Source organism: Bipolaris oryzae, assembly GCF_000523455.1.
Source record: "Bipolaris oryzae ATCC 44560 unplaced genomic scaffold scaffold_221, whole genome shotgun sequence".
In the NCBI taxonomy this organism is placed as follows: domain Eukaryota; kingdom Fungi; phylum Ascomycota; class Dothideomycetes; order Pleosporales; family Pleosporaceae; genus Bipolaris; species Bipolaris oryzae.
The window spans coordinates 14,500-37,092 of record NW_006911497.1 but is presented as its reverse complement, the minus strand read 5'-3'; the positions used below and the strand labels follow the sequence as shown (position 1 = coordinate 37,092).

The following is a 22,593-nucleotide window of genomic DNA, read 5'->3' as shown; positions in this document are numbered from 1 at the left end:
GCATGTATAGGTGAATTTAGTGATACCAAGTGGATCATCCTAAGTGAGAATCCAGAGCATCCTATATGATGCTTAGCAAATAGACATACTTAGCTACGGATGTCTCTATTCACATGAATACGAAGCTAGTTTAAAGTGACAGAAAACCTCTCGCGCACAGGCCACCAAGATCGTTCCATTATGTTTCTCGAGAACGAGCTCCTTCGCATGCTGCCACATGAGCTTGGACAGGTATTCGAAGTGAGCGAATACCTTTTACATCGAATACAGACAAGCGTATATTTACAGAGCAGGAGGCAACCATCTCTTCAATTTCACATCTTGCACGGAACTTCAAGACACCGTACCGCTCCCATTCGCTCCTCGTAGGCTATGCTAGCGAATGTTTCGATAAGATGCTAGCTCACCTCCTATTAGGAATCCCACCAACCAAATGCCACAGCTTACCTAATTTGTAGGTCTTATCTCAGCCAAGTGCCTCGACTCGAATTCAGAAACTGGTACACTTCAGACTGCACTATATGCCCCCTTTTTTAGCGACAAGAGTTTTAGGCACAGTCTGAAATGATATCAGGACTCTCTTGGATTAGTAGTTCATCCAAGATTAGTATTGATGCAACTGCAACTACACTTGCTTTACGGATCGGCAGATGTTTGGTAAAGCTTGGTATTCCGGACAAAGGTCCTCATAGATGTAGAGACTACAACTTTTACGTTATTAGTTTGATATACCTCTCCAAGCTTAACCCCAAATTCACAACAAATTGCCATTGACTGTTACCACGGAAGAAACGAGACCATATGTTCAAAACTGCAAGACCCAGTACAGGTGGGTCGATAGGAGTTCGTAGAAGGCCATCACTGTTCTCAGTCTCCTCGAAGTCAATCACCGTATACGCTTCATCGGTGATATAGCGCACCCAATGTAGTATGCGGTATTCTGATCGAGACAACATATCTTCACGAAAGGGCCTGGGAATAGAGAAGAGCCATTTCCCCAGGAAGATGGCACATTCGAAACTTGATATGGCATGCTGAACACTCCAGAAGAAAGCCTGGCTTCTAGCAACTCGATCGATTCCAAGTCTCACCGGGATACTGAGTGCGTGAGTGGAATACAATAGTGCGGATAAGAGCATGTCGTTGCGCTCTATATCTGGAACGCGCATGAGGCCGGCTGCAATAACGTCTGCGTCGCGGGATTCCAGATGCCGATATGGTCCAATGTTTAATGAGAGGCGTACATACGCCACTACAAGAAGTGCGCTTGACGTAAACGGGATAGGCCTTGACATGTTAGCGCATAGATGAAAGCATTGGAAAAATATTCTGCTCACCCGCTTTCATTATTTGGGTCGAGCATGGATTCTGGAGTTTGTTGCCAGAGTGAAGTCCATCCACGAAGAGCGCGTCCAATTACATGCATCTCAGCAACCGAGATGGTTGCAGGAGAATTCGCAGGGAACGAAAGCTCGCGCACCACGTGGATCCGTTGTAGTAGTGCATGTAAAAGGATGTAGTTACCAATAGGACTGGGAATGGGATGTACTTGCTCTGGGAAACTATTAGCATCACACTGAAAGCTAGAATCATTGACCGTAGCGGTGACTCACCTTCGTGTGTTGAGCTTTGAAGGAGTATGGACAGGGCTTGCTGGAATTGCATTTGCTCTTCCTTGCTATCACGTTGTAGGGCCACCCATTGTGCAGCGCTGGGAGCCTGCCACTCCTGTGTGCCGCAAGGAAGCCGTAATTGCAGCTCACTACTCCAGAGCAATGGGTTGATGTTGTAAGCAATGCTATGTACGTTGATGTAGCAAAATGCTACAAGCTTCGTACGTCTAGCGGACTCATTCTGCACCCAATTGTCCCACATGGCCGATCTGGAGGAAGTGCCACCAAGGCACGTTTCGCGTTCCTGAAGGCCAATATCCCGAAGCGCCTGGACTAGCACTCCTCTCAACGCAAAAGCTTGCTGCAGTAGTCCCGTCCTTTCCCATGTGGCAAATCCCACTAAAATGAGTAATGTTTTTGCCATATCAAGTGGTGACCATGGACCTGTCCGTCTACTTGTAGGTGGAACGTCTGACAAAACTTCATTGTTAGAAGTGACCAAAGCCATTGTCTGGGGGCTGAAGTGTGCCTTTTCCAGACGTAGACGCTCAAAAACAATGGCTTTGCCGGTCTGGAACAGACGCTCCGAACTCTTTCGCTCAAAGCAATACTGTGCTCCAGCGGCACACATGGCTAGGGTCAGCTCCAGGGGTGATGTCGAGGGGCTGTAAGTTGGCCCATGTATGAAGGGGAAATGTGAATGGAAGCCGCCGAAAAAGGCGGTAATGTAGCGAGTAAGAGTATGTCGAGATGGGATTTCAAAATTTGATATGGGAGGAGGAAAGGCCCCAAGAAGTGATACCAGAAAGTTTCGATGATCATCAGTGACAGTGTAAGTTCCGCTTCTGGTCCTTTCATTGCCGGGATCTCGAAGGCTTGGTTAACACGGCTGTGGTTTATTGCTGCAAGAGAAGACTCACTATCTTCTGAATGTGATCTCAGGTGCACCTGATCGTCAGCTGGCGCCGATGGCAGCCACGTGCTAAAAGGGGTACCGATATCCTCAGGACCCGGTGATTGAGATGTTTGCGGCTCGCGAGAAGCCCTTGTTGGCTCGGGCTGAGGCTCGCTAATTCGCATCCAGTCATAATCATACTCAGGCGTCCACTGCGCAGACAAGCCAACGCCATCAATGAAGTTGACAAAGTCGCGAAAGTCATCGAGCCCTTCATCACGATACGGGGGCGGTGGAGGCAGGTCTAAAATGTTACTCAGCATGCCAATTGCGCACCGAGCCATGCTAACGTTGGACAAAGAGTAGATAGGACTTACCCTGGGGAATCAACTGGGACGGGGCATTCTGATAGACGCGGGTGGAGGCGTGTAAATCGACATGATTTGCGTGGGGCTGGACGACAAGACGGGAGTCGGCAGGCGCTGTGGCAGGGACAGTCGACGCGTTAGACGCGATTGTGCGCACATGGGACGGTTCTTGGTGCTGTTGAGGCGCGGCTACATGAATTGCTGTTGTCGTCTCAGTCGAGCATGTTGACGTGGCCGCATCGGGGCTGTTGGCATGGTGCGTAATGCGCCAATGCCTGGTAAGCAGGTCCCGTCGCGTGAAAGCTGCGCCGCATCGACAGGCATATGGCTTCTCTCTGGTATCTAGGTCGTTACATCAGCTACTGTAGGCTTGCTTCAACGAAGCAGCGCTCAATTGGAGGCACCGACGCGTTCGGAGATGGCGGGTCAGGTGTTCTGCTCGCTTGAAGCTTCTCGAGCAATGGCTACAAGTGTGGGTGAGTTTATGCATGTGGCGGCAAGTGTTGGAGAGGAATTGGAGCGACGTGGGTCTTATGCTAAGTCCCGCCCAAGATGTCCCTTTCTTTAGCGCCTTGGCCAATGCTGGCGTGCGGGGTACCTCAGCGTCTACTCCAAGCCCCTTGCACACAGGCGGCCACGCCGAGATAACCATGTGTGTCGATCAAATCAAGCGGCACAGGCAAGTATACTACTAGGTACTACGCTACACTACACAGTAGTCTTGACTGGACACACATTCTCTCCGCACCAACATGTCGTCGCTTGTGAGATCGCTCCCTGGTGTCGCCGTCGTAACGGGCGCGGGAGGGACTGGTACGTTGGCGGTCGTCGTGTGAAGCACGTGACACGGACATTGCATACTCATCTCATGCTATCAATGTAGGTATCGGCGCCGCTGTCGCTCAGGGCTTTGTGCGCTCTGGCTGCTCTCGAATCGCCATTACCGATATCAACCCAGACACCCTGCGATACACCAAGGATGCCATACTTCGCATCAACCCCGCTGCGAGCGTCCTCGATGAAGCCGGCGACATTGCCGACGAAAAATTTGTAAATGCTTTCATGGACAAAGTAGCCGCTCACTTCACGAGGCTGGACTACGCTGTCAACTGCGCTGGAATTCTAGGGGGCGACACTGTCAAAGCAGTCGACATGCCCACCGACTTCTTCGACCGCTTGACTGCCATCAACTACAGGGGCACGTGGCTCAGCTCTCGTGCTCAGTTGAGGAACATGCTCAAGCAAGAGCCTCTCGCAGAACATCCCAAACAGAGAGGCGCCGTCGTCAACATCGCGAGCCAACTCGGTGTAGTCGCTAGGCCGGGTGCTGGTCAGTCCTTCCAAAGTAGGGCCGACTCTAGAGATAATCGATTGCTAATAGAAATGCGTAGCCGCCTATTGCGCTTCAAAATCTGCCGTTATCAACATGACCCGTGCTAATGCCATCGACTACTCCGATAGCGGCATACGCGTCAACTGTGTCTGTCCAGGTGTTATTGAGACACCCATGACCACCACTTCGCCAGCCATGGTCGAGGCACTGAAGCCCGCTATTAACATTGCTCCCATGAAACGAATGGGCCAGCCTGAAGAAGTTGCTGATGCAGTTCTTTTCTTGTGTTCTTCCCAGTCATCGTTCATCCAAGGCCATGCGCTCGTTGTCGACGGTGGTTACACAATCAATTAGTCTAGCTACGTACGACCTCAAGGTCGAATTGAGTTTTAAGAAGAACAGAACATTTTTGCTTCCCAGCAAATCATCAAGGATATCGCCCAACTGATCCATCATCCATCATGGCGCTTCATAGCTTTGTTGCTAGCTTCGATTCCTGCTCCATTCTGTTACCGATTTTCTTCCAGTCATTTGCTGACTCCCAAGCGAAAGCGGCGTCCAGCACCTTTTGCTCCTGCCACAAGCCGCCTACCAGTTGCATGCCAACTGGTAGTATGATCTGTGCATCTGCATTCGACGGTGCGAATCCCACAGGAAGTGACATGGCTGGGTGACCAGTCACGTCAAAAATCGCCGTATTAATCGTTATACCCATGCTTGGCTTGAGCGCATCCATTGGCCGATCTCCACGCTTCCAGTCTGCATTAGGTGGTGCCACAAAAGGTGTTGTGGGCATGACAATAACGTCGTACTTCTGGAAAAGTTCTTCGTATGAGTCACGCAGTTGCTGTGCAATGTTCATCGTTTTAGCGTAGAGACCAGGGTAGCTGTGCATGAGTGATAGACCGTTGATGATCGTATTCTTGGTTGATGGGAAGAGTTTCTGGAACGATTCGTCTGTCCATGGTTGCCGTGCTGCTTCGTAGGCTGTTGAGAATAGACCTCTTCGCCCGTGTGCATAGCCTAACATGCCAAGAGTACCAGCAATTCGTTGTTGGATAGTCCAGATGGCTGGTCCCTCGAGGTGGAGAGGCAACGACACCTCTTCGACAGTGGCACCAAGACGCTTGAAGGACTCAACCGCGTTCTGGACAGTGTTACACACTTCCTGGTCGACTATCCTGTGCTCGAATCCTTCTTTGAGAACACCAATCTTGAACCCAGCAATAGAGTTCTGAAGTCGTTGTGCGTAGTGTGTTGACCCATGTGTTGGTGCACCGAGAGTGCGGTCGTCGTAGTCGTCTCTCCCGCTGATAGCCTCTAAGCATAGAGCTACATCTTTGACAGTTCTTGCAATAGGCCCAGCGTGGTCACTGACTGGGTCGCCACTCGATACGCCTGTGTATGGGACCAGGCCGTGAGTAGGTTTTAGTCCTACACCTATCGCCGTACATTAGTCAACTGCCATAGCAGGGGGCGTTGTATAACAAGCGTAATATACTCACAGCCACAAAACGATGATGGCACACGGATACTGCCTCCCTGATCAGCACCAATCGCAATGTCGACAAGTCCGCCGCCGACTACAGCGCAGCCCCCTGACGTGCTTCCGCCAGCCGAGAAGCCCTCTGCATATGGATTGTCTACATGCCCTTGTGCCGAAGTAAACGAGGAGGTTGAGTTGCAGAAGTTCTCGCATATTGTTGTTCCCACAATATCAGCACCAGCGTCTAATGTTCGTCGGACTACTGTGGCATCAGAGTCGGAAGTCCATGGCGGAATGGCGTCTGTTCCAAAGAATTGTGGGACACCAGCAACTGCAATATTGTCTTTGAGACAGACTGTCTTGCCTCGAAGTAGAGTCGCTTCCGGATTGCCGCGGATGAGGAATTTATGAGCCCAGGCGTTGCCATAGTCTTGCTCGTCTTTTGATGGCCGGTGGAGTTGTTCTCTTGGGTACTTGTTGAAGTCTGCACGTGCTGCGTAGTCTGGCAATTCCAGTACATGTTGAGCTACATCATGCACGGCAGCCAGGAGTTGTTGGTAATCGCGTGACTCGTTGGGTAATATTCCATTGGTGACGCCGATGCTGCTCAATACCGACTCTGCCTCACCCTCAGCCACGAGGTTTTCACTATACACGTGTCAGCATACCATCAATCTCATGATTCGATAGCCGGAATGGAACAAACCTGATTGGGGAGTCAAAGAAGACGGACATGTTGAACAGATGACGTATGACTGCACAAAGGAAAACTGTTCAAAGGGCTGAATTTGCAGTTGAAAAGTCGCTGAGCTGCTCGATGTATATAGCATCCAACTCTCTATTATAAGCAGGAATATTTTACGTACAATGCAGCCAATAGCACTGAATTTGAAGATGTGGAGGGTCGATGGTTTTTCAAAGGACGCTGATGTGATAGTCTCTCCAACCGACCCCAACTGACGCACGCACGCTAAAGTGGGTACCGACACTAGTCCATCTAGTATGAGCTTGTAACACAGATGGTTCAATATCCCAAGTAGATGACTAACTTACCGCTCATCAATCTACGTAAGTTAATTTCCGACACTCTGGATACATGTCCTCTTTCCTGTCTGCACCTAGCTTCTTTAGACTACACCTGCTGCATGCCCTTAACCAAAAGCGACTCTTCCATCCGTTTATAGAGTTGTGATCGGCTTAGGGCATAACCATATCTAGCTTGAATGTCTACATAGCTCAAACACAAAGTAAGATTTTGCCACAAGGTTACTCATGACCATCGCGTGATGTTCAGGCTGTCAGCAATCACGGGTAGTTTGAAGTTGAGGGGTCAACGGAATTCCACCTCGGCACTTATCAGATGCACATGTTCTACAGAAGAGACACTGGCAGGCACCCAGAGAAGGCGGTACCGCATTTGATACCCGCAATGACCCTCTACTCTCAATATGGTCATTGGACCGACTAGATTCTTGGGTGTATGTGTGCTGTCGGCGACCCGCGCATCGTCTGCCAATATTCGCTCAGTCAAAAAGAACCAATCAATCTTTTGCAGCCGTATATAATTCTGCCTAGAGACCCTGACTGTCCACAGTTGGTTATTTGATATTGCCGACTGACTCGTGTACCGGTAACATGTATAAATAATTCTGGTACGACTTGCTCAAAGCGCCTGAAGACCCAATAGCAGGAGTTAGTAGCCACATGCAAGCACATCACGGATGATATCATCTTCTCTGAAGCGACTCGCAATACACCGACAAGGCTGATTTGCTTCTTCACACTGCTTCCAGAAGCTATGCTCTTTGTGTCGGGATGATGTCACCGAACCTGGGCGATGCTCTCAAACATCCCCCTGTACGTTGATCGGCTCCGCACATGCACGAGAGATCATGTGGCGCCATCGTGGCATCTCACAACACGCCTCGTAACAAGAGCGCTGTGGAGGTGTGTACACCGCCGCCACTTGGGCCGAATGCATTCCCTCTGGGTCGACCGGATATAATTGGAGGTTGGAGGTTGGAGGTTGGGGTTGCTGCGATAAGATAAGCGAGGATACACATGGTGGTACGCAGGGTCGGGCGCTGTAACAGGGCCCCGATTCCCGTGACCACGCCGACTAGTCGCTATCGGCTGCCGTGCCCCTCCATCTGCTCGTTACCCCGCGATAGCTCTCTGGGCTCAGTATCAAGGTAATAAGCAGATCAACTTCCGGCACAGCCGGTCAACCTGTTAATTCGCATTGAATCTCAGTTGATAACACTTTCTGCGGACCCGATCAAGTACCTTACTCGAGAGTATACCCCACCTTCCGCGTCATCCAGCAACAATGGGCAAGAAGCGTGTCCTCATCTCCTATGGGATAGATGTCGATGCTGTTTGTGGTTGGCTGGGGTCCTATGGCGGACAGGACAGTACCAGCGACATCAGTCGTGGGCTCTTTGCGGGAACTGTTGGCACCCAGCGTCTACTAAAGTTGTTCAAGAAGTACGATATCAAGACCACATGGTTCATTCCAGGGCACAGTCTAGAGACTTTCCCTGAAGATATGGCGGCTATACGCGATGCTGGCCACGAAATTGGCCTTCATGGATACAGCCACGAGAACCCTGTTGACATGAGCCTTGAGCAGCAGAGAGATGTCCTTGATAAGACATATCGCATGCTGACCGAGTTTGCTGGAAAGCCTCCTCGGGGCAGCGTGGCTCCATGGTATGATTCGTTTTAACATGATACGTCTGTGTACCATGCTAACGATCGTCAAAGGTGGGAGACAAGCCGTGAAGGTGCCGAGTTGCTACTCTCATATGGCATTGAGTATGACCATAGCATGAGCCACCATGATTGCCAACCCTACTATCTAAGGACTGGCGACTCATGGACCAAGATTGACTACAAGAAGAAAGCTCAGGATTGGATGAAGCCATTGGTTGCAGGTCAAGACACTGGCCTCGTAGAGATTCCTGCCAATTGGTACCTTGATGTAAGAGCGACATGGCCCATTTGGCCTTCACATTGACTAACATACAATGTCTAGGACTTGCCACCGCACATGTTCATCAAGGGCTCTCCAAACAGCCACGGCTTTGTCAATGCACGTGACACTGAAGATCTCTGGAGGGACCATTTTGACTACTTCTATCGCGAGTATGACGAGTTCATCTTTGTAAGTTTTCACCAAGCTGTATACTGCTATCACATAGTCGTAGCTAACATGACATGAATAGCCTTTGACAATTCACCCTGATGTATCTGGGCGACCACACCTGCTTCTCATGCACGAAAGATTGATTGAACATTTCAAGAAGCATGAGGGCGTCGAGTTTGTAACAATGGAGCAGATGGTGGACGAGTTCAAGAAGAAGAACGCGCCAGCTGAAGGTGCCCTACTTCCAGCTCCCGTAGGAGCGAAGCTGAAGGGATAAACAAAGGACATGGCTGACCTAGAGCTATCTTGATATCATATCGAATTTTGTCGCGTCGTTAGTTTGGCTTAATCATCATAGTTCGATGCAGAATAATCACTCAGGTATCTTGACTCAACCCCCCTATATCGTTATTCGCTCGTTACATAATATGCCGTTCGTGATAACGAGTCACCAACCATGTCCAATAGAGCCATTTCCATAGGCGGCAATCATCCTCCGTGTGCGCACCAACAACACCCACGACAACAAAAACCATGCATCAATTTAGCAATCTTACACAATGTACCATTCTACCCGTCAATCCATCTCCAACAAACTAGTTTCCCCAGGATATTCCTTGTCATCCACCTGTTGGAGTAAATGGGTAAGTCGTGTGTGTAAGTAGGAGTAAGTCAAAAATCCTCTTACTCCGTCGCAAGGACTAGCGGGCCAACAAATCCCTATTGGATCCATCCCAGGGTTTGCAGGGCTGTGACACGTCAACGTTTTGGAGTAACTTGTTCCGAGCCGCCGCCACACCCCGCTGCAACAATCCCATATCTGGGCGGGGCCACCTCCAAACTCCCTCCGGGCCGTAAGTTTCCGCGACCCACATCCCACCCCCGGATTCTGCGATAGCGCGAGCGCGGGTGTTGCTCATGGTGTAATGTAGACGTGCACACACGTTGGATGGGAGGCGCGCTGAGGAGGGTGATTGGGTGGTTTGATTGAGTTGGGTTTGGATGGGAGGCATGGGTGCCGATGTGCTCGAGTGAGATAACTAGAAGGAATATGTCATGTTATTATTTAGTAAAACGTTTTTCTAAAGAATATGGGAGATAGGAGGGGATAATATTGTGACCCTCTCCCAAAAGAGAAAGAGAGAGAGGGAGAGGGAGGGAGGGAGGGAATAGAATGTTGGAGTAAGTAGCATGTTTTCTGCCCAGGATTTTTTTCCTCCTCCCAAATATGTCTAAGAAAAAAAACACAATCTATACCCTATTACAACAAAAAAGAATCCCGTCCAAATAACAACAATCTTAGGGGAAATAATCCTAATCCCTTTCTTTAGAAGCACATTACTCAAGTACCTGCAGAAAAATGAAATCCCATCCAAGCCCACTAAGCTCTAGAACTCTCGCCTAACCCGGGCTACCTGCTCTTGGTCCCCTATTAACCCATGCTTAGTTGCTCGGTGTTCCTACGGTGAGTTCGCGTCCCATTCCAGGGTGCACCAGGGTGCCTGTGCGATACCTATCAAACGCCAACCAGCACACGGGAGCGAGGTTGGGGAGGAGAGAGGGGGGGGGTTCCCACCCACCGGCCGCGCCCGTCGACCCAGCAGCCAGAGAAAAAAAACGCTTAGATAAATTGAGCGTCACCTTATTCGATTTAGGGTTTTTTTTTTGTTACCTCTCCTCCTCTCTCTCTCTCTCTCTTCTTCCTTCAACCTTTTCTGTTTTTATATATCAGAGAGGGTTGTATATATATATATAAACGGCCCCACCCCCCTACTTCTGGGCTGTTTGTTTTGTTTTGGTTCCCTCGCCTACCTGGTCTGCTTTTGTTGCTTCGTGGTCCAGTCGCGTTCGCGGAAATATGGCGGAGAAGAACGAGGATGTTATTGCACCGGCGCCGAGCCATAGCTCTGGAAGTATCGGTGAGACCAAGTCTGACCTTGAGAATGACAATGAGGTGTTTAAGAAGGGGGAGGGGTATGAGGATTTCCGTACCGTGGGATGGGTTCAAACGACTATGATTCTGTTGAAGAGTAAGATTTGAAACTTTTTTTTGGGGGGGGGAGGTTGTTATGAATGTCAACATTTTTTTTTCGCGCAATTGCTGACTTGTGCAACTTTAGTCATCTTCGCAACGGGTGTGCTTACTATTCCCTCGGCCATGTATACCCTTGGTGCTTTGCCGGGTGCTATCAATGTCATTGGCTGGCAAGCTGTCAATACGTGGGCTGCGTTGGTACTGGGACAGTTTCGCATGCGGCACCCGGGATGCCATTCCATTGCTGATATGGGTCTGCTTGTTGGCGGACCTATCGTCAAGGAAATCACCGGTGTTCTTTTCCTGGTCGCCTTCGTTATTGTGGCGGCATCGGGTATCGTGGGTGTATCGACTGCACTCAATGCGCTCTCCAACCACTCGCTGTGCACAAACTACTTTTCGCTCATTGCAACGCTTATGGTCGGCCTTTGTGCAAGCGTGAGAAAGTTTGAGAAGATTGCTTGGATCACCTGGGCTGGTTTTGTTTCAGTCTTCATTGCCGTCTTCATCGTTGTGTAAGTTCTTTTCCATCTTTGATCTGCTCAGCTCGGCGCGTGCTAGCAGAGAATCTTATTTCTCTCTTTTTTTTGCAATTGGCTTACACAAACGTCAGCGTTGGAGTAACAACCCGCGATCGCCCTGCTGCAGCACCTCAAACCGGTCCTTATGATTTCGGATACCATGTTATCGGCCATCCAACATTTGCAGCTGGCATCACAGCTTCAAGTACGATTTTCTGCTCTTCAGCCGCCACCTCTGCTTTCCTCCCCGTCATGTCAGAAATGCGCAATCCCCGCCACTTTGGCAGGTCGGTAATGACATGCATGACCTTTGTCGGTGCCGCCTATCTGTCTTTCAGTCTGGTTGTATACAAATGGTGTGGTAAATGGGTTGCTTCGCCGTCCCTGGGAAGTGCTGGACCTACCATCAAAAAGGTAGCATACGGAATCGGTATCATTGGACTGCTTGTCAGTGGTGCCCTCTACGTCCACATTGGTGCCAAGTACATTTTCGTCAGGATCCTGCGTAAGTCCAGACATCTGCAGTCCAACACGTTTGTCCATTGGGGTACGTGGTTTGGATGCGTTGGCGGCATGACCATTGTCAGCTTTCTGATCGCCTCGGGAGTGCCAATCTTCAACTACCTACTCAGTCTTGCTGGAAGTCTTGCGTTTGCTCCCCTAGGAATTGGTTATCCGGGCTGGTTGTGGATCTACGACCACCGCGACCACTGGAGAGGGTCATTTCCACAAAAGATGATGTACTTGTTGCACGTTGCGTTTATCGGTCTCTCTGCATTCCTGACTGTTGGAGGCACATATGGTGTGATTGTTCAGATCAAGGATGCCTACAAAGATGGTTCGATTGATTCTGCGTTTTCGTGCGCAGATAACAGCAATTCGTCCTAGTTACGTTTAGATGCTTTAATGGTTACGTCCACAGGAACGCTTATTTAATGTCTTCGCTCTGGGAGCTTTGTTCCATCAATTCAATTCTTGATTGATATGACATGTTGTGTAGGATAGTAGTTGTACGTGACTCTGGCAAAATGAGCTTCTTATCAAGTGTCTAACCAAGTTTGTAAGGAACCAATAAATGAATCTGATGGACCTGAAAGGAGTATTGGTCTTATCTCAAGTTTCATTGGACAGGTGATTTAGTGTGGGGACTTGGATTAATCGTTACCCTAAAGTGCATATTTTCAAGGATACATTGCTGCATGACAGTCTGCCAAATTTATTCATGTAACCGCATAAGCAACACGGCTCCACCATGGGCTAAACAGCCTATCAACACTGAAAGATTAGACACGCACCAATTTGAGTTCATGGACCACGCACAGTTTCCATAACTCTGGGTCACTACCATGACTTCTCAATAGCATACGCACGTACGCGCCTGTATCCCTTCCGTATCCAACAGGTGAGAATTCTTTTGCCTGAAAGACGGTAATACGGAAGAATTGTCGGCACTGACGCTCATTTCGTAACCATGACTACCCACCGCATGGCTACCCACTGCTTAGCTTGTTGTCCGGTAATGTACGTACAAGGTATTGCAGACACTGTGTTATACAAAGCCGTGGTTGAATATTCCCGGATGGCGTGAGGAAGAAAATTCTGCGTGATATCATGCCAGATGAGGTTGGGTAAAGTGGGTCAAGGAAATGAGACTGCTTGTAGCTGGTAGTGCACGAACTACAGGATTGCGAACATGGGCTCCGTGGGATCATAAACACGGGAATCTAAAAAAATGCGGCTATGGTAGCTTGAACTGGTAGCATGTATGAGCGGATAATCGGCAGCGTCGATCCAGGATCATCCTCCCGGCTTTAATGCCTTGGTACAGTAGAGTGATGACTTACAAGTCATGTCTATGTAGTGTATGTAGGCACGTGCTTAATGTCCTATCTGAAAGCCTCCAAGGGGGCATACCGACGGGCGAAGCCCAGGGCCTACAGTGATGCAAGCCACGTCTAATGTCTAACGACACACAGTGGACTACCTGAGCATCCGCCAATACCAAAGTTCCTTTCGGGTGTCATGTATGACTGCACTTTACATATGGACCTCAAGTCATCTAGCCTCTTGTTAGCAACCCCCTGCAGAGAGAGACACCGCAGCAGTATCTGCATCATCTCGTCACGTGCTGCCTCCTCGCTCTGCTGTTTCGTATCCGACGTGACCTGATACACATACGACACATACGATGCAATATACAGAGAGACAAGAGTGACAATGACTGGCTCACAGGAAGGGAAGCTGGTATGAAGATGAAATGTTGCTTTTTGAGGGTTGCGTTGTATGCGCCTTATGTCCTCTTGTATACATTCTGTCATACTCGTGGTACGGGTCGATGCAACGAATTTGGAATCACAGACTGCCGTAGAGAAAAGTAAATCTTCATTTTGTTATGCTCAAGCGGATAGACATGGGTTGCTAGATAGGGGGTAACAACGTTGAGAAGGCTGGATGAAGCTTGTTCACATTTTCTCAAAGTATACGATAGGTGGTACGCAGGGAATGCTTCAAAGTGCCCCCCCCCCCCCAATATGTGCTGTTGGCTGTGATCGGGAGTAAGTTAAATTGCGACTTGAGTATGTAAATTTTGGGCATTCTACGGTATAGTACCGGGCAATCCATGCGGTTGCGTTCGCTAAATAAAACAGACTACCTTTCAGCCAGCTATCAAAATAATGTTGATGGCTGACCCCTGAAATCTGCTTCGGTTCTCAGCAGCCGCAGCGCCAGCATGGATGCATCCCAGGAGTTTTCCAACATTACCCGTAGCTTCATGTCCGTTCAGCTAAACAAGTGCCCAGGATCAGTGCCCATCCGCAGATTGCAGATGCGTTCCCTTGATGTCAACAGATCATGCTAAAGAGAAAAAGGTACTAATTGAAGCTTAATAGTGCTTGTCATTAATGGTCTTTGCCCAGTTGTACTTAGATTGAACTGGGCAGTGACAGGGACGCTATTAAATGCCGATCCTGCCTACGTACGCGAGACCAGCACTTCCTAGTATTGCTGCATCAGTGTGATATATATCAAGGTTTCCCGAAGCTTTGACGATGCACGCCTAACGCCTTGTCTTGGTATTACTACAAAGTTACTAAGAAGATCCCCCGGGGTTTCAGGTTATCGGCTGTAAGGGTATTTCTAGCATCGCAAATACGCATGACGATGTTCAGCTGCAGCATCCCTCTCATGTACCGGAGCAACCTTGTCCATCGGTTGTTCCTGGTTAGTTGGGTAGCATCAGGTGTCTAGGTATAGGCAGTGTACTTGAATCATTACACTGAGTGTAACTGTGACTAAACGCTGCTGAGTGAGTCATGTAGTATTAGAAAACGTGTTTCAAAAAAGACACCAGTTCTTTGAAGAAAATTGGTATCGACATGATGATTGCCAGCTTCATGCGACGGCCAAGCAAGTATCAACTGCACGAATACGAAAATAGAATAGAAGATTACCATGCAGCGCCTGGGGACGTTCAATACCGCGCCTCTATGATCCAGGAAGTAAAACGTCTAGGCGAAAAGGATCGTCTCTCGATTTAGGTTTCGGAGCGTATACCACTGCAAGCGAGAAAAAAAAACAATAATAATAATCAAAGTTTGGGGGCTTTTGTATGATCGCAAATCAAGTGAGACATGCTGGGACACTGGCGTGTCATCCTGCCTTCATTCTAGCCCTGGTTGGAATGTGGGGGCCGGCCTGAAGCGACGCAATAGGCTTTTCTCTTTTCCTTCAACAACCCCGCCAACCATGATCCCATCAGCTCTCTGCCACCTGCACAGCCTGGGCGCTCCACATGCGTATGCGCCTTGCAGCCCCTCGGAATACGCGCCCCTCTGCTCTGACCGGTGGCTGACGTTGGCCATGTTAAACTAAGTAGTAAGAATGTTTCCACTTCTTACTAGCCACATGCCTTAGTCACGCATCAACTGGGAAGAAACCTGTCAACCCCATCCACCACCACGATGGACACGCGTGGTGGAGAGGCTAGAGCGGAAGCAATGCGGTTACTGCCGCTTGGCTCGAATCCAGTTCGGTAACCGAGCATAGCTAGCAAGGAACTTGGATATTTGCGCATGCATAGTCTCTCAGCAGCTTCTATGCTTTTTTTTTTCTTACAAGACGCTCAATGTAGTCTCTGCATTGCTAGCTGGCAGTTGTTGACGTGTGACGAGTTTCAACCGACGCAATCGGGCCTTATCAGCCCTTCAGAAAGTATAGTAGTACTTTGTAGCTCAGCGTTAGTTCCTGTGGCCTCAGTTATGGCTGCAGCCATGCTTCTGTTCAGGTTCAAGGGCTAGGAATAAGCGATGCGGAAAGATTTGGCAATAGCATGAAATCTGTTAATCTTGTGGGACTTTATTATCGTTTAGTGCTTGTTCAGCTTGGTGCTGTGGTACTCTGGGTAAAACAACGTGTTGAGGACTGCCCTGATTAGCTTGCAGTTGGCTTTCTTCTCTTGGGATACTCTATATGGCTGTCGCTCCGAATGTGAACAACGCCAAGCAGCAAAGGAGGACTGGGTGTAGAAGAGATAAACGCAGCCGCCGAGGCAACTTAGACTGCAGATAGTTGGGAGGGGCTCGATATTGCCTATCCCCACACCGTGCTAGTAAGCCAACAACGCTATTGAGGAGCTTGTAACAAAGATATCCACAATTCTCAAATCATGTGTATTTTGGGTCGCATGTTGGGTCGCATTTGAGGTTTAATCGCCTGACTCTTTGAGACATGCCTAAGACATGTCTAAGTAGAAAACTTGAGGAATTACGTTCGCAGGACAGCAAGTATCGCCGACAAAAGCCCTCTTTGACAACACCCAAGCTATGTTGCGGCCCGAAGATCTTCGAGATATAGATGAAATGTAATAACAACTATAGAGCCGCCAAGCAACATGTACAGCAACAGGGACAAGGCCGAAAAGAAGGCCCTGTTGTCGAACTAAAGCTCTGAGGTCATGCCGCTCTGCAAGACTTTGCAATTTTGCACGGAAATAATTTTTTCGTGGATGTGGGGTGCTTGGGGGTTTAGAAGTGGGTGGGAAAGGCGCCGTAGGTGATCGATGCAACGGTTAGCTGGTTTTGTTAAGTAAATGTTCCTAGTAATTACCCGTCTCATTTGCCTGGTAGTAAACTGCCAACTCTATGCACCATGTCCTAGTATAGTTTATATGGGGCTTTGTGTAAGTATTATTTATAGGTGAGAGAATGAAAACCTAATCGCAATGCTATACACGACTTAATAGCATTTACTACATACTTGCATCTTCTCATGAAGGCAAGGAGACGGCTCGCAACCCATGCGCAGACTTGATGCGCTATAATTTTTGCTTGTATAGCTGTGCGTATAGCTCGTATCGTGTACGCAGTAGTTTATCGTGAAAATACTTTTCATCTTTTGTTGTTTAGCAGAGATACTCCAATAGGTATCTGCACTAGCGTTAAAAGCGTTTGGGAAAGTAATCGTAAGCTAAAATGACATTCAGTGTAACATCAGATGCACACTCACACACACGTTGCTCTTGCATGATGTCTTTGCAGGGTTGTATCACGACGTGGGTGCCATGCTACCGAGCCGTGCGCTCCTGAGAACTGAGTTGATGGTCACTTCGCCATGTGATTACACAGATGAAATTGTTTTGGTCAACCCGCCTCTACTTAGTCGCAGCGTCAGCTGCGCCGAAATAGTTCCTACCGGGAATGACCTATTACGAACCCTTGTACAGAGTGACAGTTTTCCTAGTTTCCTTGGGCCTCGAGGCGGGCGGTCCGCGCGCCTCGTGCCCCGCCTGAGGACCACTTGGCTAGGAATGACGAGCAAAGTCGATCACTGCAGTCTTAGAGCGGGATACAGTCGTCATTGCACATACATCGGTTTGCGATTATCGATTCAGTTCTGGGACCTGCGTTTACAGCTGAATCAGCGCGGTCAAACTTTGGTGGTGGGGGTAGGGAGAGAGGCTATCAAAACTATATTCTCACGCCACCCGTATCTGACTCTCGGCATCCTAGGCTCAAAATGCGGATCGACTTATGGACATGGTTGCAAACAAGTGGCTATCGGTAGAGACGTGAGCCCCCGACCAAACAAAGCCAATCATGGGCTGCAGATCAGCGGACAAAGGCCCTTTTCTGAGAGACTCACGTTTGAGACTACATCCCTGCCTCGAATAGGGCCAGGATATGGTCGGGGTACAGACTTTTGAATGACGCAAATCTACGGAAAACGAAGAAAAAGAAAGTGAGCGAGCTGGTAAGGCCGCGGTGCGAGTTTGTAAGCGAGGAGTGTAACCGGTCAACGACTATACAAGCTAAGGGTGTTGATGTTAAGGACGTGAGGCACCGAGGCATTTGTGTAACGTCATGGGGCTGCATATGCGCATCATACATGTATGTGAGTAAATAGAGCGAAGCACATGTGCAGAAGACGGGGAAAGGAACAGGCAGTCAATAGTAATAAGTAAGGCAAGGCAGGGCAAGGCTGACCCTAAGTAGGTACCCTGGGAAGAGGGTGGTTTAGGAGGGCATGTTCGGTGAAACTGCTCGGTGCAGACGGTATAACGTCGGAGATTTGCCAGGTTACGGGCGATCTCGAGGGTGGAAGGATGACAGTCAGAACGTGCTTGCCACGTGTGTATGGAGTAATGTGGTGGAGTCCTATTGGGAGAGCAGCTACGAGGTACGAGAGGGCGTCGCAGTCATGCCGTGTTGCAGAGATGAGGGGCTTGAAAGGAAAAGAGCTGTGTGGTCAGGCCTGACTCGAGGCCGTGTTCTGGGCTGTATGTGAGAGGCGCCACTTCGCTTGCTGTTGGGAACCCATGTTCATTGTGACCCGAATCGGAAGGCGACGTACACAATGGCTTGTTTCAGCGCTCGGTGTTGGGCCCGGGGCGGCATGGTGGATAGGAGAACGACTGCTAGCCTTGAGGGCGGAGCGCGAGTGTTTTCGGCAGCTCCGCAACCACCATGCGCACACACACACATAGCACACCCGTCCGTGTGGGTGTGCTATGTGTATGGATATGGGGAGAGCATGTTGGTAGCGGACACGTCGGTTGTCTGTCATCAGGCGTAGTGGTGAAACGACCAGAGGGCTCGAGGCCCGGCCCAGTCCCAGGGAAAGAGGGCAAGAGTGGCATTTCTTTTGCCATTCTAGTGCGCATGTTGTAGTGGATCCTGTGCCTCGTCCGTCAGCGCTGGCACACACCCCAGAAGCGGAGATACGAGTTGGTGCCAGGGGCGTTTGGAAGCGTGATTGGAGGTGGGAAACCTTGGGTGACAGGCATGCGGCGTGGTTAGCCGTGTTCCGCGTCGGCCCGCATGCTGTGCAACAAATCAGCGCCGTGCATCACAGGTCTAACCCTTCTTCGCATCCGTCCAGCGACAGCCCCATGTCGCATGGCCAGCAGGGTCAGAGCACCCTGAGTGCGGCCAGATGGGCGTTGAAGGTAAACTCAACGGGCATGGTGCATGACACTGCCCTGGCCCGGACCATGGCACTGGAAGCCGCCTTATTTGGCTTTATCTGCGTCAAGCCGCTCGCGCTGTGGGGGGCCTATAACTATACCCCCGGTTCCAGCTGCAACTGAACCCCTTCGCGACGACTCCGCTGAAAACCGCTCGTTATGCTGTGAGGACAGAAGCTGCCTTGTAGTCATCATGGCGGGCTCAATTACAAACAATCGCTTTGACATCATCAATGGAAAGCAACTGGCTTTGCTTATTGCACCCCTCCTCTGCTTTGTCGTAGCCTCGGCCGCTGTCGCCGCGAGATGGTACACCAGGAGCGTGAGAAGAATAAACACCCTGACCGAGGATGTTCTCATGCTGGCTGCTCTGGTAAGGCTGAATGCTTGGTTGGTTGGTTGATGTTGAATCACGCTAACATTCCAAAGGCTATGAGCTTCGTCGTAGTGACCATAGTTTACGTTTTGGTTTTTCTCGGTGGCGAGGGCTTGACAAGTGACCAGATCAAGGCGGATCCGACAAAAGATTTCGACGTCGTAAATCGCTTCTGGCTACGAGTATGTTTGAAGCCAAGTCATTGCAACTCACTCGTTGCTAACTCGCATCCAAGTTACAATTCGCACTCGACATTTGCTGGGCCACATCCATTGCCACTGTTCAAATCGCTTTCGCCAAGGCCTATCTCCGCCTGTATGAGAGAAAACGCATCGCTCAGACCGCTTGCTGGTGCTCCATAGGGCTGATCTCTATCTGGTACATCTGGTCGCTCGCCGGCTGGATCAGCATGTGCCACCCACCTGGAAAGTGTGAACTGCAGAGCAAAAAATCTTGTATTATCATCGGATCGCTCCATGTCTTCTTCAACAGCGTCATCCTATTTGCCCCGGTGCCCGCCATATTGGCAGCCGAGCTGTCGGCCAAGAAGAGGTGGTCGGTCATGATTCTGTTTCTCCTCGGATGCTTGTAAGTCAAAGCGTTCGACAGCCCAGCCCTCGCGTTATTAACAGTGTGCAGCTGCACAATCCTCGCCGTCCTGCGCATCGACTGCGCAATCAACGTGTTCGGCGACGTGGAAGAAGATCCCATTGGTGCGTCTTGGTGGCGCGTCTGCTTCTCGCCTATTGAAGTTGCTGTCGGAATTGTCTGTTGCTGTGTTCCTAATGTTCGTTCGCTGCCATCCTGGCGTAGGGCTTCTCCAATCGCGTCCAACGAAAGTCACGGTCTCCGCCGACTCAAGTTCCGGACGACAAGCAGTGGCTCTTCTACGTCGAATTTGAATGAACCTTCGCAATGGATGCCGCATGCCTCGAAACCACAAGCCGCGGCATTCGTCACTCTGACCAGCGATTCGGACACCCTTGAGCGGACCGGATCTCTAGGCGCGAACGAGATCAAAATCACCAAAGAGTACAATCTCGATCGGCTGTGATTGTAGAGTCATAATTATATCAAGATTATACAAACCCGAGCCTGATGTCTTTCGGTGTTGAGAAAAAAAAGAATAGATGTCTGTGGAGCACGTTGCTACTGGATGCAGAATGTCAACCTAATTGTCCGCAAGTGCCAACAACAGCGACGGCAGCTGCGGTCGGATCTACCCGTTACCAACGCGTGTGGATGACGTCACTGTCGTACTTGACCTTCAACCATGACTCTTGATCAACACCTCTTCGCATCACTACCTACCCAATCTGAGAAGCATACACCATGGCGCCCAGACCGAACGCTCGCATCACCACCCTTCTTCGTTACACATATCAAGCCAACATGGTCTTTTTCGCCGGATTTGCAACGTGGTACTTCTTAAAGAGTCCGGATCAGAAACTATCAGAAGATTCACCCCGACAGAGCAGCGCGGACGATCCAAGAACGAAGTCGTAATCTCGAAGGGGTAGGATGGTATGCAGGGAAGCATTCAGAAGAAATACGGATTCGCGAGACAGTGGTATAGAAGAGAAGGGCGTCAAGCCACAACCCCCTGCTGTGCTGGGGGTGACGAAAGAAGAAATCTAGGAGCAATCCTTAGGCTCGGGAACGATGGGTTTTACGCGAGACTAGACACTAAACGGCAACGACATACATTATTCCCCACCAACGGTCGCGATCGACGGGCCTAGAAGTTGGGACACACCAGCATGTAGTTTCTGTGCTTTCGCTTGTTCATTCAAGCACGCACCCGCCCACATCAGCTATTGATCGGCATACACTAAATTATAATCCAATGTTTAACCCACCATGTAATGCATTACTGACGTTGCTCTTCTACGCTGGATTTCTGCCAAGTGCCTTCAAAGGTCACGTGTTTGACCGTCTCCAGTGCTACCCAGCCTCCCCAATATCCACAATACGAATGCGCTCATATTAACGCACTGCTCCTTGTTGCTAGAAAGCGGAAGTATTTATGCCTTTGGGTACTCTCAAGAAAGAGTGTGTTGCCACTTCCAGTCGCCAGATGAGTGCATTTGCGCAACTTAAGAACCCACATCCTTCGCGTTTACTAATTATCGAGCCTACCAGAGGCAAGCACGCTAAACCATCCTTGTGATACGCACGCCTTCTTACACACCTCAACAACAGCATTTTGTGAGAGAGTTTAACCTAGCACTTCATTGCCATTGGTATATTGACTTTTACCCACACACTCTCTCTAATGCACCCCCGCCTCCTTCCCCATAGGTTACGTGCAGCACCATCACACCGCACAAGTACTCTCTCATCCAAGCAGCTTAAGAGCACTTTGTTCACATCATGGCGTCAATCTGTCCATAGTGACCCTCTATCCCCAGTTCCATCTCACTACATACATCATCGCCATGCTCCGTATATCCCCCCTACTCTTCTCTTCTGTCATGCTAGTAGACCTCGTCCTAGCCCTCACACTCACCTCGCTCTTCGCATCCGCATACCCCGACCGCTTCCGTACCGCCCTATGGCAAAACGGCGGCTCAGAAGGTTGGAACTCGGATCCCCAGCAGCGCGTGTACGACTATGCCAACTACCGCGAGTCACTTCCCATACCGTTGATTTGGGATCAAAGGTACGTCTCACGTCACTGGCCTCATACGCAGTATGTGTGTGTACTGGAAGCTGACACAGCAAGCAGTTCGACAGTGTTCCACCTGGTGATCGCTGCCATAACGCTGTTTGTGTGGATCGTGCGCTTCCAAGTCAACTGCCTCAGTGGATACGTTCTCGATCTTCACGCGAGTATCATGACGAATGCCATGTACGATATGCTTCTGGTTGGGCTCTATGCATCTAGCACGGCAATGCAGAACTCGGGTGATTTTTCGGATCCTGAGCATATCAGTCTGAGGCCTTGGTATCTGGAACGGGGGTGTGAGGATGCGTGGAAGCGGACATGGGGTGGGTGTGAAGTTATGAGGGTGTCATATGGCTTGACGATATTTGCTGTGTAAGTCATACCAAGGATCTTGCATTGTGTTAAACACTTTTCTCAAGAATCTCTAGCTAATGTGATAGTCGTTTAGGATTTGGTACTGCCTCCGCTTTTTGACAACATGCCTGTATCTTGCGTACCAGCTTGGCAGAGAGCATGAGGTTCAGGATGTGTTGAACAATTACGACGAACTCTCTGAGTGCAAGGCCATGAGCTACACTCCTTGAATACACATCTACATGCGCATTACGACTAGGATATGGATACATTACAACGAAGCCAGCGTGACGTGCAGACTGGGGATCAATCAGATCAGCCTTTCTCAGGCCCT

The 22,593-nt window shown here is 49.7% G+C and overlaps 8 protein-coding genes across 8 annotated transcripts; 6 read left to right on the top strand and 2 right to left on the bottom strand.

The window, feature by feature from the left end:
- Positions 1-710: 710 nt before the first annotated feature.
- Positions 711-2,831, bottom strand: COCMIDRAFT_107876 (uncharacterized protein; the record flags this gene model as incomplete). The annotated part of the gene is made up of 4 exons (XM_007694506.1): positions 711-1,287; positions 1,338-1,554; positions 1,614-2,480; positions 2,534-2,831. The coding sequence occupies 4 exons, from the start codon at positions 2,829-2,831 to the stop codon at positions 711-713; spliced, it is 1,959 nt and encodes a 652-aa protein (XP_007692696.1).
- Positions 2,832-3,628: 797 nt separating this feature from the next.
- On the top strand, positions 3,629-4,563 carry COCMIDRAFT_9388 (uncharacterized protein; the record flags this gene model as incomplete). Its single annotated transcript, XM_007694505.1, has 3 exons — positions 3,629-3,689; positions 3,760-4,206; positions 4,268-4,563. The coding sequence occupies 3 exons, from the start codon at positions 3,629-3,631 to the stop codon at positions 4,561-4,563; spliced, it is 804 nt and encodes a 267-aa protein (XP_007692695.1).
- A 115-nt stretch (positions 4,564-4,678) lies between these two features.
- On the bottom strand, positions 4,679-6,430 carry COCMIDRAFT_107886 (uncharacterized protein; the record flags this gene model as incomplete). The annotated part of the gene is made up of 3 exons (XM_007694504.1): positions 4,679-5,649; positions 5,715-6,343; positions 6,402-6,430. The coding sequence occupies 3 exons, from the start codon at positions 6,428-6,430 to the stop codon at positions 4,679-4,681; spliced, it is 1,629 nt and encodes a 542-aa protein (XP_007692694.1).
- Positions 6,431-8,024: 1,594 nt separating this feature from the next.
- COCMIDRAFT_9386 (uncharacterized protein) lies at positions 8,025-9,120 on the top strand (the record flags this gene model as incomplete). The annotated part of the gene is made up of 4 exons (XM_007694503.1): positions 8,025-8,407; positions 8,462-8,678; positions 8,733-8,861; positions 8,923-9,120. 4 exons carry the CDS (start codon positions 8,025-8,027, stop codon positions 9,118-9,120), a joined length of 927 nt encoding a protein of 308 aa, XP_007692693.1.
- Positions 9,121-10,701: 1,581 nt separating this feature from the next.
- On the top strand, positions 10,702-12,287 carry COCMIDRAFT_107884 (uncharacterized protein; the record flags this gene model as incomplete). Its single annotated transcript, XM_007694502.1, has 3 exons — positions 10,702-10,873; positions 10,964-11,393; positions 11,492-12,287. The coding sequence occupies 3 exons, from the start codon at positions 10,702-10,704 to the stop codon at positions 12,285-12,287; spliced, it is 1,398 nt and encodes a 465-aa protein (XP_007692692.1).
- A 3,209-nt stretch (positions 12,288-15,496) lies between these two features.
- On the top strand, positions 15,497-15,697 carry COCMIDRAFT_107865 (uncharacterized protein; the record flags this gene model as incomplete). The annotated part of the gene is made up of 1 exon (XM_007694501.1): positions 15,497-15,697. The coding sequence occupies one exon, from the start codon at positions 15,497-15,499 to the stop codon at positions 15,695-15,697; it is 201 nt and encodes a 66-aa protein (XP_007692691.1).
- Positions 15,698-19,054: 3,357 nt separating this feature from the next.
- Positions 19,055-20,291, top strand: COCMIDRAFT_107868 (uncharacterized protein; the record flags this gene model as incomplete). Its single annotated transcript, XM_007694500.1, has 4 exons — positions 19,055-19,234; positions 19,291-19,419; positions 19,473-19,825; positions 19,877-20,291. 4 exons carry the CDS (start codon positions 19,055-19,057, stop codon positions 20,289-20,291), a joined length of 1,077 nt encoding a protein of 358 aa, XP_007692690.1.
- Positions 20,292-21,675: 1,384 nt separating this feature from the next.
- On the top strand, positions 21,676-22,489 carry COCMIDRAFT_107864 (uncharacterized protein; the record flags this gene model as incomplete). The annotated part of the gene is made up of 3 exons (XM_007694499.1): positions 21,676-21,866; positions 21,966-22,277; positions 22,354-22,489. The coding sequence occupies 3 exons, from the start codon at positions 21,676-21,678 to the stop codon at positions 22,487-22,489; spliced, it is 639 nt and encodes a 212-aa protein (XP_007692689.1).
- Between the last annotated feature and the right edge of the window lie 104 nt (positions 22,490-22,593).